This window comes from Sceloporus undulatus, chromosome 1 (genome assembly GCF_019175285.1).
Source record: "Sceloporus undulatus isolate JIND9_A2432 ecotype Alabama chromosome 1, SceUnd_v1.1, whole genome shotgun sequence".
Classification (NCBI taxonomy): Eukaryota; Metazoa; Chordata; class Lepidosauria; order Squamata; family Phrynosomatidae; genus Sceloporus; species Sceloporus undulatus.
In genome coordinates, this window is record NC_056522.1 from 231779382 (window position 1) to 231797800 (window position 18419).

An 18419-nucleotide genomic window follows, 5' to 3' on the forward strand; every position below is an offset into this window, starting at 1 on the left:
GAAATATGTGTTTTCTGATGGTTCATTTGACCCCCCAAAGGGGTCGCGACCCACAGATTGAGAACCACTGCACTAGAACAAACTGTTAGAGAGCGGTCCAATGCCTTTCAAGCTTTGTGATGGCAGAATATGAAACAATATCCCATAAAAACTACCAAAGAACTCCCAGCAGACTAACATGACTAACCCTCTGCAACCTTACACCCTTTTACTCATTGGTATGTTTCATTGAGTTTAGTGGGTTGGACTCCAAAGCAGAAGTGCACAGAATTGTAAGTCTTTATTAAGTAAATTTGTTATTGTTATATGGGTCCACAGTCTACCAACTGTTATCAGCTGAAGTTTTGGATCATCAGTGAATTGGATATTACTCAAGAATCTAGGAATCAGTGAGGTATTATCAGCTAATGTTGTGTATTATTATTATTATTATTATTATATAAAAAAGTTGCATTCACAATGCAAAAATGATGCAGTTTGACAGCACTTTAGTTGCCATGACTCAATGCTATGGAATTCTGAGGATTGTATTTTTTGTGGCAACAGAGCTCTCTGACAGAGCAGGCTAAATGTCTCACAAAACTACAATTCCCAGAATCCCATAGCATTGAGCCATGGTACTTAAAGTGATGTCAAACTGGATTATTTCTGCAGTGTAGATTCAGCCAAAGTTTCTCCTGAGCTATAATTAGTTAATAATTATTGTAGATGTGTATTGATTTTCTTTTGCAGCTTCTATGATACAGCAGCAGGGCTGAAGGTCACATTCTCCTATTAATATTTAAAGAACATAGAAAGGCTTTGAATACACAACTGAAATGTCCATTAATTCTCCCAGAGTTTAAAAACTCTTCTAACAAGAGATACAAAAACACAGGAGGAATAAGTACAGTTTTATTTTATTTCAAAGATTCTTAAGTTAGAAATAGCTCATGGTGATAGGTATGGAAATACTCTGATTTACATATAGACTCACAATTACACATACACAAATGCAAATCAGCAGAAAGAATCTGGCACAACTCCTGTTGTGTGAATTTTCTGTTGACGTCAACCTGTATTTTGCTTGGACAAGAGAAGCGCAGCGAACTAGTTTTAGCCAAGTGATGTGTTCATGCACACATCAATGCTATGATTTAAGATTGGGTCAATGTGTTCTTAAAAATTACTCTTGCAAAACAGTTGCATAAGATGTAACTATTACACAATGAAGTAAAACATTCCTATTATTTCATGTTCAAGTCTAACTGTAGTGTGGAAGTTTTGCAGAAGAAGACAGAGATCATATATGAAGCCCTAAATAGTGAAAAATGTAAAATGTTAAAAAAAAATTCATCAAAGCATTGGCTTGTATGTGTTCATGACAGAAACAAAACAAAAGAAAAAACATTAGGAGCCTTAGATCTGTGAAGGTGTTGCACAATAACATCCATAGACCCAAGATCTCATGCCCTAAGCAATGCAAATGTTTTGCGTGGCACAATAACCTTATGGCAAGTGTGGGACAGTGGATGCAGGTATGATGCCAAATCTTGGTGGTGTTTCTGTGGCTGCATTTGCACTGTAGAAATAATGCACTTTGGCACAGCTTTAACTGTCATGGCCCCATCCCTTGGAATCTTGGGATTTGTAATGTGTTGTGACACCAGACTTCTCTGACAGTGAAGGCTAAATATCTCACAAAAAGATGAATCCCAGAATTCTATAGCATTTGGCAGTTAAAGCGGTGCCAAACTGCATTATTTCTGCAGTGCAGATGCTGCCTGTGATAAGGAAAGTGAGGCAACTGATTCTCAGGTAGCAGATGCTGAACAGTAATTAGTGAAAAAGATTTTTCTTTTTACCCTTTAGAATTTATGAATGGAGTCTGACAGTAGATTGAACTCATCAGTTGGTTTAACAACGCAGTGCCAGGTGGACTCGGGGTTAGAAGCCCAGGGTTTCACACCGAACAAGTTATTACACCAACTTTATATAGGATTATTTCAAAAACATGCAGTGGCAGCAACTAAAGTCTGTGATATATGAACAAACTCACCAACTAGCAGCAAGCCCTATTTCCAAATTGCATGCCACAGTTCTTCTGTGTGTCCTGTTCTAGTGTTCTGGCTGTTATCAGCAGAACATGCCAAGATGTTTTGTACATGCTTAACTTAACTTGAAATCATTAGGTACAATATTTTCTATTTCTAAGCAAAGTGTTTCCTTCAACATTATTATTATTATTATTAACCTTTATTTATAAAGTGCTGTAAATTTACACAGCGCTGTACATACAATCTTTTAGTTAGACGGTTCCCTGCCCTCAGGCTTACAAACATGGCTCTATTTCATTTAGGAAGCAAAAACTGGGGAGCACCCAATAAAAGGTGCACAAGGAATCAGAGATATGGCTTAAGTTGCTCAGTTAATGGACACTGTATTGGTTTTAAAATATCCCAACATTTCAGTATGCATTGCTCTCAAGGTTTTTTTTTTAAAGGGGATAGTCATAATGTAATTTCAGAAATGTCTGGAGCTGAAACTTGCACACCATTTACTGGACAAAAAATGGTTTATTTTAAGAATTTACTTCATTTAGGCCTTATGGTTAATTTTTAATTTTTCCCCTGGAGGAGCACAGGCAAGAAGCTGAAGGCACAGCTGTTCATGTCATACTAACTGCTCCACATCCTCTTGGGGCAATGAAAGATGCCAGCCCATTACTAGTGTGATGTGTGTGCATTGTTTGCCTTTAAGTTGTTTCTGACTTATGGTGACCTTATCACAGGGTTTTCTTGACAAGTTTCATCAGAGGGGGTTTGCCGTTGCATTACTAGTATTGAAGTAACGTTTAGCTGTCAGTATGTGAAACAGAAGGGACACCATTTTGTTCTGGACTAGCCTCTGAACTAACACTGTTTCTGATTGGATTTGCCAGAAAATATTATACACCCTCCTTTATGTAAATTCTATTTATTTCATGGATCACCTCTAGTTAGGGACCTCTAGCTAGCGACTTGGTGGCTCAGTGGTTAAGACGCTGACTCTGCCAATTGCAAGATCAGCAACTCGGCAGTTTGAGACCTAAGCGCTGCAGGGCAGGGTGAGTGCTTGTCACTACACCCAGCTTCTGCCAGCCTAGCAGTTCAAAAGCATGTGCAAATGCAAGGAGATAAATAGGTAACACTTTTGTGAGAAGGAAACAGCATTCTGTGTGGCCATGCTGGCCATATGATCACACAGTTGGCTTTTACAACGCTGGCTCTTTGGCTTAGTAATGGAGATGAGCACCACCCTCTACAGTCGGACATGACTTGACAACCTTGTCAAAGGGGAAACATTACCTTTTATACATCTGCTTGGGACTAGCATTTAGGTTCCCCCCACTACTCAGTAAGCTGTTCTGTTATAATTTGGCTGTTTTAGGGATCCCCTTCAGTTATTTTTCCCCTGTTCTTTGTCCTTTTTTAGATCTCAGGATTAACTTGAAAACCTTTCTCTTGTGCCTAAGCCCTTGATTTATCTATGTAATGTGAAGAACAGAAACCAGAATTAAAGGCAACGAAACTGGAGGTGCTATTTAGCCATTGTGGTAAAAGCCCTTAAACATTTTACCTGACAATGTCGTTTTAAAAGGCATCTAGCCCATGACCATCATAACATTTTGAGTCAGAAAAGTTGTCACCCTTTATTTATAATGTGTCCTTGACTGAATGAAATGTAATGTCTCAGTGCATTGTTATGTTCTGCTGGCAACTCTTTCTTGGGCAAAGTGAGTTGTTTTCTCAGTCATCTCATATGAATCAGCTAGATCCATAGCTTCCTGCTCCCACAATCTAGGTGCTGGCAATATAAAAATATTCCAAAAATGGATCTGATACAATTAGGAGGGGAAGTGAAGAGGGATGCAACTCGTTTCTACTGCCTCCTGAGGGTCTGTTATTCTAAGGTTGTATCTGCACTGCAGAAATAATCCAGTGTAATTTCACTTTAACTTCCATGGCTCTGACAGAGAGAAGGTTACATATCTGACAGAGAAGGCTAAATATTTCACACATGGAATACATGACAGGAAGACAGTGTGTGGTTCAAGTGGGGACTGTGAAGGGGTTGGGATTATCTCCCACTGAGCTGTTTTCCTGAGGAAGGTGGAATTACTGCAGTTGTGAACAGGAATTGTGTTTATCTTATATACATTTGAGCACTGTCAAAAAGTGTCACCATTTCTATTTTCTTTTGCTTTTTATAGTTGGGTTGCCCAACTTTTCTCTTTACTTGTATTTGTTAACTGATCATCAAGGTAGATAGAATGTTATTTTGACCATGCACAGCTTTAAAAAATGGCTGGCTGTGATGTGTGTGGGGGGATTAAAGGGTACAACTGAGGGAAGAGACCATCAGTCTTTTGCCCCTGGTGTGGTACTGATCAAAATGATCAGAATGGGAAGAAATGTCTCATTCATACCAAGAAATAGGTTGCTTGCTTTTGTGGCAGCTTTTTATATTTTTAGCCAGCCACATGCCTAGCTTAGACTCTGCAACCCCAGGGCCACATTTTTGCCCCTGCCCCCCACCATTGAAGTTTCTACTATGATAAATCTGTCAGGTCTAAATCCAATTGCTGGACCCAACAAGAAGAGACTCATTGACTTAATGAAATTTATATTGACTTGTTGTTCTGTGTTTGCAAGTCATTTCTGATTTATGATAACCCCAAGACAATTCTGTCACAGGGTTTTCTTCACAGAATTTGTTCAGAGGGTGTTTACCCTTGCCTTCCTCTGAGGCTGAGAGAGTGTGATTTGCCCAACATCATCAGGTAGCTTTTCAAGACCGAGTGGGGATTCAAATCTTGGTCTCCCAGTGTCTTAGTCCAACACTCAAACTACTACACCATGCTGTTACTCTGTAATGACTTAGGCTGCATCTGCACTGCAGAACTAATGCAGTTTAACACCACTTTAACTGGCATGTCTCAATGCTACGGAATTCTGGGATTTGCAGTTTTGTGAGGTATTTAGCCCTCTCTGTTAGAGAGCTCTGGTGCCACAACAAACTACAAAACCCAGAATTCCATAGCACTGAGCCATGGCAATTAAAGAGCTGTCAGATTGCATTAGTTTTGCAATACACACACAGCCTGAGTGGTAACTTATCATTAAGTGATCGATTCAGTAAGTCTGTTTTGCTTGGGAGAAGTAACTGGCCTGAGGTCCTAGTCTTCAGGAAGATACCATTTTGGTGCCATACACATTTTCAAGTATATACTGTATTTCGAATTAAATATATACACATATTTCCAATGAAAAAAAAGGAAGTATAACAATTTCCTATCACAAAAACTATAGTTGTATTACTGTAACTGTGTGTACAGGAGAAAAAAGCCAAATGAATCTGTTATTTTAAGTTAGACTCCTAAAATAATATTAGTATATTATAATACTAATACTCTAAACAAGTACTTTAGGGCTTCATTTACAGAATCAATCATTTGAAAGAAAAAAATACAAAATTTGTTCTCATGACATTATAATTTTTCCCTTCAAATCTACCAGATGGTGAGGTTTAAAGATGAGAACTAAGAAAATGCAGTAGATCCCACGACTAAGTGAAATGTCATTTCCTGCAGTTTCCTGATTGCTGCCAGAAACCTTTGTAGCATAATTCAATATAAACAGCACTCAAATGCTCAAACCATTGTCTAACCTAATATTCTTTATGCCTTTGAATCATTTTGGGTCAATTAAATAGTTCAAGGTAATGTTGGTACTTCTGAATAAATATGTTTAGAATTACACCACAGCCCAAGAAGGTAAAGTGCTTATTATTTTTTATTTTGATTGAGACTGTTAAAAGACAGTTTTTCTATCCATGTTCGGTGAGCAATAAAAAGAGATATTCAAAGCTGGGAGGAACAGAACAAATGTCCCTGAACACCACAAAACTTTGTCCTCTGTTAGTTTTTCTTCCTGGCAGTAATGGAACAGGTTTGTCATTTTGCATTAATTATAAGCTTTTTTAAAAAGGTGTTTTTCTGAAAACAAGTAAAAAACAAATACATCAGACCACTTGCTTCACTGAGCGACCATTAGAACGTTGTTGTTGAATATATTCAAATTAACGTACAGTAATTGTTCAAAATGCACTCTGGCATTGCATGACACTGCCTGGGGTGTTTTGAAATGAAGGTCATTTTTTTTGCTTTTATTGAGTGGGAGCTCAACTTTAAAAAGAGAGAGAGAGACTGAGACAGAGAGAAAGAGAGAGAGAGAGAGATACCACACTACATGCCATCCAATCCAGGAGGGAGTTCTCAAAGCCCATAAATATCAGAGAGAAAGCTCAGTTGAAAACATTGAAAGCTGTAAGAAGTTCACTTGCTTCCCTCTTGCTTTTGTACCAGATATCCAATGCAACTGTTACCTGTTTTAGATCAGGCCACTCCTTAGGCAGAATGTGACTATGAATGTCGATTTTCATCTCTGAAGTTCACCTGAAGATTTGTTTTTTAATAAAGGCTCCCCCCTTCCATTACACTTTGATTGTGCCTATATATTGTCCGTCGTCCATGAAGTGGTAGTTTTTCATTAACTTAAACTGCTGTTCAAGTCCTCCCACTGGCCTGCCAAGATGCCTGGTTACCAATCAGCTGGCCAGCATGATATAGGAGTTCACTGTGCAGAAGGCAGTGGCATGCATATAATTTGCAATTTGAATCTCCATGTTATTGAACTGTACAAGAGCGAAAGTATAAACTACAGGAGAGGAATTTGCCTGTGAGGTTTAAACAGCTAACCTGATAGCCATTTTCTGTCCTAGGAAGTAATAATTTGGATTACAAACATTTTCAGAACCCAGATTTAATTTTGCAAAATGGATTAGGTATTTCTATCCATTTTGTTTCTAATAAAGTAACCAGCCATGAGAGATTTTTTTTCACATAACTGGATAATTAGGTTTAATTACATCAACCTTTGGAATCCTATCCAGTTCTGTATGGTAATATGAATTAGTTTTCAAATAATGCACCTTTGCTACTAATTAATATTTTTCATAATGTCATACACTGGGCCCTTGGTATCCACTGGGGTTTGGTTCCAGGACACCCCATGGATACCAAAATCTATGGATGCTCAAATCTCTTTAAATACAATGGCATAATGAAATGGTGTCTCACTGGCAAAATCAAGGTTTGCAATTTGGAAGGCATGCTTTCTTTGAATATTTGCAAGCCTTGAATCTGTGGATAAAGAATCTGAAGGGCCGACTGTCCAATAATTCTCTGTGGTACTTTTGTTCCTGGGGCAATCTGCACTGGGCTTGTAGCAGGGGAAAGGGATCAGTTTCTCGATCTCCCCTAATCATGGTCCCAAGCCAGATCACCCTTCTTGGCTGCTATTCAGTAACTTAAAACCAACCACACAAGGGTCAGACATACACTTAACACGTCAGGTCTGATTTGGTCTTCAATTCAGCTTTAAGGATGGGAAATCGTTGAGAGAAATGGAATTAAGAAATCAATAGAAAAATGACTGGAAACTGCAATAATATTAGCTCAAACTTGTCACTGAGGAAGATAAAGCAGTTGAGAGAGTCATAAAAAGAATCTCTCTACAGAGGAAAGGCTATGTAAATATTGTTGCTATGGAGAAAAATCCAACAGTCTTAGTATTGTACTATGATGGCAGCTTGATTCCGTGTAATAAGGAGAGTGAATGTCCATACCACCTGAGAACAGTTTAAATTTGAGCAAAATATAATAAAATCTGGATTGATGTGCTTGTGAAAAAACCCTCCGGGGCACTGACTGATAATTACCTCAGGCCAAGGATTTATTTGTTTAAGCAGCTGATATTTTAAAACCAAGGACACTGGTCATGTAATGTTGGCTTTGGTGGCATAGCCATGAAGGTTTGTGAAAGTTTTCCTGGTGTACTTTCCTAAATTAAAAAAAAAGTCCTCTTTGTATATACAATGCTGTAGCAAAAGGGAGGCAAATGGGAACAGTGCCTCTTCAAATAACAATTGTGCCTGAATTCATGCCTCCCTAGATTAAAGTTTCTTTAAGACCTCAGATTCGCAATATTTCAGTAGCTTAAAATCTCAGTGTTTACAAGTATGGTTTAGGCATCTAAAAAGGTGGGAGAAAAGGTGGGAGAATAGAACACAAGCAATAAATGTATGAACAATTTTACATGTCTCCTTTTTGCAGGTTCAGAGCCCTGCATAAACAAGGAAGAACAGTCAACATTTCTAAATTGCTGAGTCAAAACAGTGCTGCCTCTACAATTGTTGCTGTGGACTTTGGGAGAATAGAAGTTGTTGCATCCAATGCGTAATAGTGGCTCAGTCCCTCTCTAATAGCAAAACCAGAAATTCATGCTTAATTTAATCAGAAGTTAATGACAGAACTAGCCAAAATTGGCTGTTCTGAAGAGGAATCAAGATTGGCAGTCTTCTTAAATACAGATGCAGTGGATTTTATGCAAGAGTTGTGTTTACTTTTTAGTTTTTCAAAACACACTCGTATTTATCTATCCTGGCTTTTTGTTATGACCATAATATAGAGGCAGCACTAAGTAAGAAAGTTCATACTGTAATTTCTGAAGGGCAAGTACAGAGTTTGAAGTGTAAGGAAGTGCTCAAATTTTGTGGGAGGAGGGTGGGAGGGTAAGAGATAATGCTTTGATTCTTTTTACTGCCCCCCAACAGCTCACTGTTTTTTGTTACCTTTTCTTTGGCAGTTTCCATGCAAATGACACATATATTAGAGATGCCCATTCATAGGCAAGAAAATGGCAATGTTTCAGAATAATGGCTTGTGGCATAGTGGTTTGAACATAGGACTAGGACTTTGGAGATGGGGGTTTGATTCCTTGTTTGGCCATGAAAAACCACTAGGTGACCTTGGGCAAGTTACACACTCTCAACCACAGAAAATCTCATGATAAGTTCACCTTAGGGTCACCGTAAGTTGGAGTCAGGGATGACTTGAAGGCACACAACAACAAAACAACATAGTTGCTTGGAAGTAATGATCAAAGAATTTAAGAGCTTTGTTTGCTGTCTGCTGAATTGGTACCAGAACCCCAGGTAGTACATATGTACAATTTGCCAACCATGTGCTAGTGCAGCCCATTGAGGGTGCATAGGGGTGAAAACTGACCCTCACACTCCAAGCAGTTGTTCACCCCTTGACAATGTGGGGAAAATAGAGAGCACTGGTAGAATTTCTTTGTCACCCCTACTACAGAAATGTTTTTACCAACAAGAAAAAAGAAGGTAAATTAATGACACAATTTGCCATTTCACCTGTCATATTTTATAGTGGCACTGGGCATGGGTCAAAATTATTTGTTTGTGTTTTTTCTTCTTCATGCAGTGACCGAGACTATGATGTTAATATTTTCCAATGTTTGACGTTCACTTCTGTCAAGTTTGAGGTCATGGTAAAATGTACAATATTTACAGTTAATGGATAATGCCATCTAGTGGCAAGACCCATAGGTAAGTATATGAGGCTGCACTGATATTTAAATGATATAACTTTACCTTCAGATCAGGCCCTAAATATTCTAAAGGCACCAAATCCTGTCTGATCTTGGAAGCTAAGCAGGGTCAGCCCTAGTTAGTATGTGGACAGCCAATGAATACCAGGTGCTGTAGGCTATATTTCAGAGGAAGGAACTGGCAAAACCACCTCCTCGGTATTCTTTGCCTAAGAGAACTCTTGAAATCGATGGGCTAAGGCAACAGGTGAAGTCACATGCACACACACACCTCCAAAGTACAGTCGTCTTAACAAATGGAGTGACAACACAAGAAGTACTTCCGATAGATTCTTTGTTGAATGTGGTTGGAACAAGGCTGGTTGGTTAGGCGTCATTGTCATTTTGCTACTTTTTTGGGTTAACACAACTGTTTTTTGTGAGGTTTTTTGTGAAAAGTAGTTAATTGATTAATGGAAATGTCATCAGTACTCAGATGAGTTGGCTGCAGTTCATATTTCAAATAGAAATAACCAAGGATAAAAATATTCCTTGTTTTCCTCCCATAGGTTCTGGTTGAGGAAGGTCTTTTAAAAATTATGTCAGCATTGTAGAAATATGTTTAGTTCCTGCTGTCAAACTAAAAATCTCAGTAAATTTCTGTTATGTTTATTCCCCTTCTTCAAGCAGTGAGACATTTCAGGGACAGAGTTCTTACCCAAGTTTGCTTCTCATTGGGAGGAAATCTTCCAAAGGTTGTGCAGTATTTGTGCCTATTTACAAATGTGCTGGCTGAGAAAAAGTAGAGGAACAGCTTAAATACTTCAGCAGGCTGTTGACATCCACTGTTCTGATATCAGTTCTCTAGGGAGACAGATGACTATTTTGAAAGGCAATTAGGATTATCCGTGCTATCATTTTTCCGATTTCTATGTATGGTTGTGAAAGCTGGACAGTGAAGAAAGCTGATAGGAAAAAAATAAACTCAGATGTGGTGCTGGAGAATCATTTTGTGGCTACTACGGACTGCTAAAAGGACAAATAAACGGGACCTAGAGTACTGTATTTTCTGGAATATAAGACTACTTTTTAACCCAGTAAAATCTTCTCAAAAGTCGGGGGTCGTCTTATACACCGGGTGTCATCTTATAGGGCAGGTGCTGAAACATCTGAGCCGGACTGGAGAATCTGCGGTTGCCGCATATGGTGGAGGGAGCTAAAAAACGGCCACGGCTACATCCCCACCGTATGCAATGATCGTATGAAAGCGGCTACCGCTCTGATAGTCTTGGAGACAGGGAGGGCTGGGCAGGCAGGGAGAGCTGACCAATCCAAGCAGGCTTTGTATACAACAAGGTTTCCTGCTAAGTACCTACATGTCATTTGAATTAAAATTACCATATTGAAGTAAAATCTGATGTTTTTTTTAATTTTTATTTGGTGTGCGTTGGAAGAGGGGTAGTCCTATACGGTGAGTATATCCCAAACTCTATATTTTAACTGGAAAAGTTGAGGGTTGTCTTATATTCCCAGTCGTCTTATACGCCGGAAAATACGGTATATCAAATCTGAACTCTCCCTAGAAGCCAAGATGACTAAACTGAGGCTATCATACTTGGGCCATATCATGGGAAAACATGATTCACTAGAAAAGACAATAATGCTTGGTAAGGCAGAAGGTGGTAGAAAAAGAGGAAGACTGTATTCCAGATGGATCAACTCAATCAAGGGAGCCACAGCCCTGAGTCTGCAAGAGCTGAACAGGGCTGTTGACAATAGGGTGACTTGGAGGTCTGGCTCATATGGTTGTCATAAGTCAAAGTTGACTTGTGTGATGTCCTGCCAGGACTATTTGAATCTCCCCCTGCATTTTCTTTCGTGTTGGTTCAGGCCATAGAATATTTTAGTGTAGGAAAGTTCATTGTATTAGTTGTGGGAGGAGCTGTAGGATCCGCTGCATTTTTCCAGGTTTGGTTTGCCCTTTCCCAGAATGCTCTGCTTTAGCTAGAGGCTTTTAGTTTGGAGCAGTCTTTGCTGTGAGCAGGCAGAGAGCTGTCTTTTGGTGGCAAAGAGGCCCAGGCAGCCAGAAAGGGCATTTCTTACACGTTAGTCATTCAGTTACCAGGAACTAATTAGCCAAATTAGTTACCAGAAGTTAGCCAAATCAGTTACCAGAAATTAGTTACCTACTTCAAGACAAAGAATTCAGTAGCCGAAAGACCCTGCACCAGCTCCATTGAGAGAGGAGATCAAACCAAGATCAGACCCAGAAAGATGACACCCTGAAGATTGCTGAAAGTCTGTAAAATAACTTTTATTTCAAGTTATTTAGAGCTGGGGAGAAGAAAACTCTTTATTTTTGTTCTTTAAATTAAACATCCCCCTTTTTTGAACTTTACATTCAGCTTCTGAGCCTTTTTGGGTAGAAGAGTTTGATCTCACCTGGGTACCGGCGTTGCACACCCAAACCTGCCACCATCTTTAGTTGGGTGTATCTTCACAACTTGACAGCAGTTAACAACAATAACAAAAATTATATAGAGTAAGCAGTGTACAGTCGGCCTTTGGTATCTATGGACTTGCTGTCAGCAGATTTGAGTAGAGTCCTGTTGTCCCTAATGGTGGCATGTTCATGTGCATGTGCTGCCATTGGGAACAGCGGAACTTGCTCATCTGTGGATTTTGGTAACTCCAGTGGGTGGTCTGGAACAGATCCCCCATGTATCCTGAGGGGTGACTGTAATTTGATCCATCTTCTTAAATTAAGTGCAATAACTTGGAGGCAGGCAACTGGGTTACTCGAAGTCACAGTTAAGAGTGTGAATCCAATTCATATTAACTCAATATATGTGCAGTAAAACACCAATGAAAAGATAAATTATTACATTGTTTTATGTTTCTCAGGCTTTATCCTGAACTTGAGTCCATCATACAAACAGGTAGTACAATTTAGTTAATAAAAAATAAAAATAAATAAAAATTGTCACATAATCTTTGCTGTGTACTGAGGAATGACTATCTTTTAAACCCTATTTTAAGTTAGCCTATCTTAAGTTAGCCTATCTGTGCCTGCCTGTACAGATTTTTAAAAACTCGTTAATGAAAAAACAAACAACAAAACACCCTCCTCACCGATACATGCCACATAACTTTTCACATTAAATTAAATGAAAATTAAGTGCAAAGCAATCGTTTGCTAATTAGGTTTTGTGGGTGTGTGTTGCCTGCACAAATCACACGCTTCGTGTCTGTGGCACTTCTGCTGTTATTCTTTCCAATTTTAACAAGTGTGATGCCAAAAGGAAGAGAGGAAAGAACAAGCAGCTTGAAAAACCAAGAAATACGAAACCCAGAATAATTAAAGAGATGATGAATGTGGAAGATTCCCTAGTTTTCAAAGTCTCTTAAGCTTACAGCATCATGAATAGGGAGGCAATGGGTCAGAAAATGTAAAGATTTGGGGCAAATATTGGATTGTAGCCAATTAGTGTCCCTCTGCCATAGACTGAAGGCTCTTTGAACCAGTGGAGGCTTCTGTTAGTGAACAGGACGGAAGTGATTTTAGGCTATCCCTGTTCCAAAGGATCCTTTAGCCTTCTGTAAGAGGATGAGTGAGGGTTCATAGGAAACGAGAGAATTGTTCAAATAACTCCTTTCCTATTCCAGAGACAGAAATCTCTGCTGTATCAAAAAGCTTTCTAATAGCAGCAGAGGGAGACCAACTGGAGACCAACAATCCATTGCTAAGTAACAAGGTTCCACAAATTTAATACACTGTTGTCAATAATAGTAGTAGTAGTAGTAGTAGTGGCAGTAATTTCTAATACACCTCTCCCCATGGATCGAGGTAGGGAACAACAACAGTTACCCAATACATGACATCAGTTAAAAACACATCAGTTAAACCACACATCAATTTAAAAGAACAAATATGACATAAAATATTAAAACAATCCACATTTTAAAATTCATCATTTACAATTCACAATTTAAAAATCATCTGGATAAGCCTGCTGGAAGAGACTGGTTTTTAATGCTATTTTAAATTCACACAGCATTCAGTTGTCAAATCTCTTCTGGCGGGTTGTTCCACAGTTTAGGGGCAGCTGAAGAAAAAGTCCTCTAGCTGACAGTTTCCAACCCTAGTTCTGGCTCACTGTAGTAAATGTCCATCAGGAGGACCTCAGCATATGGGGTGGATTATATGGGAAGAGGTGATCCCATATATAACCTGAACCCAAAGCATGTAGGGTTTTAAGAATAATAAACAAGATTTGTAACTTGCTCGGAAACTAATTGGCAGCCAGTGGAATGATATTAATATTGGTGTGATACGGTCATTCCTGGATGGCCTAGTAAGCAATCTGGCTGTCATGTTTTAAACTAATTCAAGTTTCCAAACTTTGTACAGAGGTAGCTGAATATACAGCGCATTGCAAAAGTCCAGCCTTGAGGTAATCAGTGTGTGCGCTACTATCTTTAGGTCCTCCAAGTCTAGAAAGGGTTGTCGCTGGCATATCAGCTGAAGCAAATAGTAATCCCTCCTGGCCATTGCATTTATCTGAGCTGTCATTTAGGGCAATGGATCTGAAAGCACCCCTAAACTGCAAATACAGTCTTTCAGAAGGATTGTAATTCTATGCAGATCTGGTTGGGACACCTCCAAACCCAGGTTATGACCTTTGACAGCAAGCACTTCTGTCTTGCTTCAATTTATTTTTACTCATCCAGACCATTATCTCTTCCAGGCATTCATTCAGAGGAGAGACACTATCCTTAGCCAAGGCTTATTTGAAGGCATGGAGAAATATATTGAACCACTTCCTAGCTGACTACAGGAAGCTGAGTTATACTGACTATAACTACTGGTTCTTTTAGTATGGAGTTGTCTACATTGACTGCCAAGGGGTTCTCTCATCTCTGACATGGGCATTTTCCAGCCAGTTTGGGACATATCATGGATTGAACCAGAGTCGTCACTTTTTCAAACACATCTGTATTACTAATACCTATGCCCTTCCCTATTTATGGCCCTAGCTCATCTTCCCACAGAAACAATTGTATGTGTAGAACAGGGGTACAAACAATGCAGCCAGAGGGCTGTGTAAGCCTCCCAAACCTGCCGGAACCTCCAAATTTTAATTTTTGCACAGGCAATTTTAACTAGAAAATTACTCAAATGCAAAAGAACTGCTTGAAAACAGAGGCGTTTTATCCCCCAGCCATACTCCAAATCCCTAGGCCTTTCTAAAGCTGAAAAATGCCCCTAAATGGTGACCAGAGCTGTTACTGTGTATGGTGTCACTAGTTCCAGTGCATCATAGCATACCAATACAATCCATGGGAATGGGGCAAGAATAAAACTGGTTTGATGTGAGTTCTACTCCAACAACATCTGGAGACATACATATATCCTCTCCTCTTGCTATAGAACCAAGAATCCATGAAAGACATCAGGTACACGTATTCCTTTTTATGGTTGAATGTACATACCTCATATCAAGTAACAATCAAGTGTCCCATAGGCACCATGATAGGGAAAGTTCCTTAGTTGGCGTTTACACATACATAATAAAAGTAACAATATGAGTGGTTAATACTGTCTGATCTAACCAGGATGTTACATTTAATATTAGATGCTAATACGGCTGGACTTACAAATATCTCTGTGCTGCCTTCAGCTCAAGAGCATTCTCCTGCTTCTTGAGAAAGGTGGCAAATAGTGGCAGAAAACTTGTTTAACCACTTAGTATCAAACAACAATGAAACAGTAAGTGTGCTATTAGGGAATTGGCTAATGCAGAAAGCCAAACAAACCATTTTCAGGCACCTGTGATGCAACATTTGGGTTTTTCTCTATATAATGGTGACCCTGTATAACAATTGCTAATAGAGAAATATCCAACATATTCTGGAACACATATGAGGAAGCTCATATTTCTGGTTTGTTTTTTTTCATTCTTTGTGAAGAAGGAATACTTGAGTAACATTACAAAATATTGTAACAAAAATGTCCATTAAAAAACATTGGCTGATATCCTGCCTTTGGGAGGCAATATGTACTTTATATCATGTAGCTACATCTCCTGATGCTATCCAATTCCCACCCACCTTATAAGCAGTACAGTCTGCCCAGCACCATCCTCATGTTATTGCAAACTGAGAAAGGGGGATGAATAGAGATGCATCCAGTTATTTTTTCTGCAGATGATGCACTGTGACACTGCAGGAATGTCTGGGGTGGGGGTGGGGGTGGGGGTGGGGGGGTCTATCAATCTACCAGAAAATAGCTGGATGCATCCCTGCTAAGCCCCCCTTTTTCCAACAATATGGTAATGGCTGTATTGCAGGAAGAGCTGTGTACAGTACTTATATGGTGAGGGGAGGAATTTTAATCACTGCATGGTCAGAACAGAAGTCTGACCCCCACAATGGCAAAAGAAAAAAGTTGTGATGTTCTAAAACAGATTTACACCATTATAATTTAACAAAATGATGCCAGCCATGTGTTTTTTCCCTAATAAAAATATCACAGAGCCTTTGGTCATGAATAAGAAACTCTGGACAACTATTGGGGGGTTATGTGGTCACACTGGCTTCCCCAGGGTACCTTGGAAGGTAACATTTTGGGGATGAAGGAGAGTGGGACCACTAACCACATGTAGCCACAGTTGAGTTTTAAAGCATTTTTGAGATACATAGACCACTGAAGAGCCAGCATGGTGTAGTAGTTTCAACATTGGATCATGACTCTGAAGACCAGGATTCAAATCCTTGCTCAGCCATAGAGGCCCACTGGGTGACCTTGGGCGAGTCACATTTCCTCAGCCTCAGATGAAGATAAAGGCAATCTCCCTCTGAACAAATCTTGCCAAGAAACCCCTATGACAGGTTCACCTTAGGGTCACTATAAGTTGGAAACAACAACAACAATAATCCAGCTGCTGGGTGCCTCTGTCCCAGGCAATGTGGGTAATGCTGGGGAATTAGCTAGCAATACTGAGCGTCACACAACATGGACCAATAATACATCTCAATTCTATGTTCTGGTCATGTTATCAGGAGCAGCGTTTGCCACAACACATCTCTTTCCCTCTTACACATGAGGCAAGCAGCCTGACCTGCCTGAACACCACAAAACCTACTGAAGTTACAACCTATGTCAGATTTCTTTGAGTACTAGCCCTTGTATTAGACAAGAGGAAGATCTTTTTAGCTATGTCCTTATAGCAGTGCAAATGAGCATGTTCCAGGTAAGCAAGGCTTCCTTCACCAATTGAAAATGCTGGACTGTTTCCTAATAGATGATATTTTAGAAGTGTAGTTTTTAAAAATCACTTTTTATTGACTTAAAAAATGCAGGAAAATAACATTCAATAAAATATATTTTTATTCATAGTAGCAGGATACAACTGGGCACTAAAGCTAGAATTAGCTGGACATTGTATTCTGCATCACCATGTATGGGTGTGAGAGCTGGACAGTGAGGAAAGCTGACAAGAAGAAAATCAACTCATTTGAGCTGAGTGCTGAGGGTTCTGGGGACAGCCAAAAAGACAAATAAATGGGCTCTTGAACATATCAAGCCTGAAATCTCCCTAGAAGACTAGTCATACTTGGGCCACATCACGAGATGGCATTACTTATTAGAAAAGACATGAATGCTAGGAAAGATAGAAGGTAGTAGAAAGAGAGGAACTTTAAACACTAGATGATAGATTCAATTGGGGAGGATAGTTAACAGCAAAGCACGATACAAGACACATAGGCCCCATACAGACAGACCAAAATAAAGCTGCTTTGGGTCACTTTGGAGATATGCTGTTTAAATGATGCATGCATCCTAAGAGTCCAGAATCTACACTAAAGCCATTCTCCAGTCCTAAAGACTGGAGCACCTTTGGGGGAGCTTCTGGCCTCTTAGGACACATGCAGCATTAAACAGCATACCTCCAAAGTGACCTGAAGCAGCTTTATTTTGGTCTGTCTGTATGGGGCCAATCATAGGCGCTGTACAGACAGGGTGCTGTCATTATGTGTGAGGGGCAGTGCTTCCAGACGCGGCTTGCCCCTCGCATGTGATAAGGGCATCAAAATGGCGGTGCCCTGTACATACGGGCGCCGCCATTTTGATGTGATGGACGCCTAGCGTCCAAACGTCCCGGTGTCATTGTGATGCTGCTAGTGTGCCATTGGCGCACTACAGCATCACAACCGCGCCGCAGAAAGAACCTGATTTTTGTGGGTTCTTTTTGCTGCGCGAGGGAGCCACGTGGTTTGTCCACTGTGGCTCCCTCACGCAGCAAACCAGGGCAGTGGGAGACCGTCCTTTTTGGGCGGTCTGTATCCTGCCATAGATAATTTATAATAAAGTTTAAAATCTTCTTCCTGGTGGAACATGCTAAAACGTCATTTTAATTATTTCATCAGCAAGAACAAATACTGTGAACAAGAATGATTTGGTGAGCCTGCCAGACACATGAAGGAACCCAAGCTTATGCAGGGGTTTGACAGTACTTTGACATATCATGCTATGCATTAACACTTTCCTTAATAATCCTTTGTCAGCAATCAGCTTCTTTTCCTGCAGTCCATGGCTCAGAGTTCTCTTTCTTAAGCTTCATCATCTTGTCTGTCCTCATCAGATTGTCTTACATTGTTCAATGTGTGCTGGACAGAACCCAAGCAATGCCTTTGATCCTGGCCTAGACTATTTCAGGTAGAGGCTATATCTGGCTATCTAAAAACACCCCATTCACTCTCTTGTCACTCATGTTAAAAGTGTAGATATTCTTCAAAGATTCCATTGTGCCCAATCAGCTGCCTGGTCACTGACTCTTTACTTAACAGGAAGCCAGCAAAAGAAATTGGAGCTCAGAGGTTTATTACATTTTATGCCTTATTTCTGGCTATAATAGCAGTCTTATGTAATGAAACTTCTGGAATTCC

The 18419-nt window shown here is 39.7% G+C and overlaps 1 protein-coding gene across 4 annotated transcripts in view; it reads right to left on the reverse strand.

Annotated features, from left to right (window-relative positions):
* Positions 1 to 6568, reverse strand: part of LOC121930655 (2-amino-3-carboxymuconate-6-semialdehyde decarboxylase-like) — a 62727-nt gene extending 56159 nt beyond the window's left edge. For 2 of the 4 annotated variants that reach the window (XM_042467413.1, XM_042467325.1), the window contains exon 1: positions 6406 to 6568. In XM_042467413.1, the coding sequence (XP_042323347.1) occupies positions 6406 to 6462 (57 nt within the window). In that variant the 5' untranslated portion in view covers positions 6463 to 6568. The remainder of the gene's footprint in view (positions 1 to 6405) is intronic. The other 2 variants (XM_042467502.1, XM_042467770.1) reach the window with 2 other exon arrangements.
* Between the last annotated feature and the right edge of the window lie 11851 nt (positions 6569 to 18419).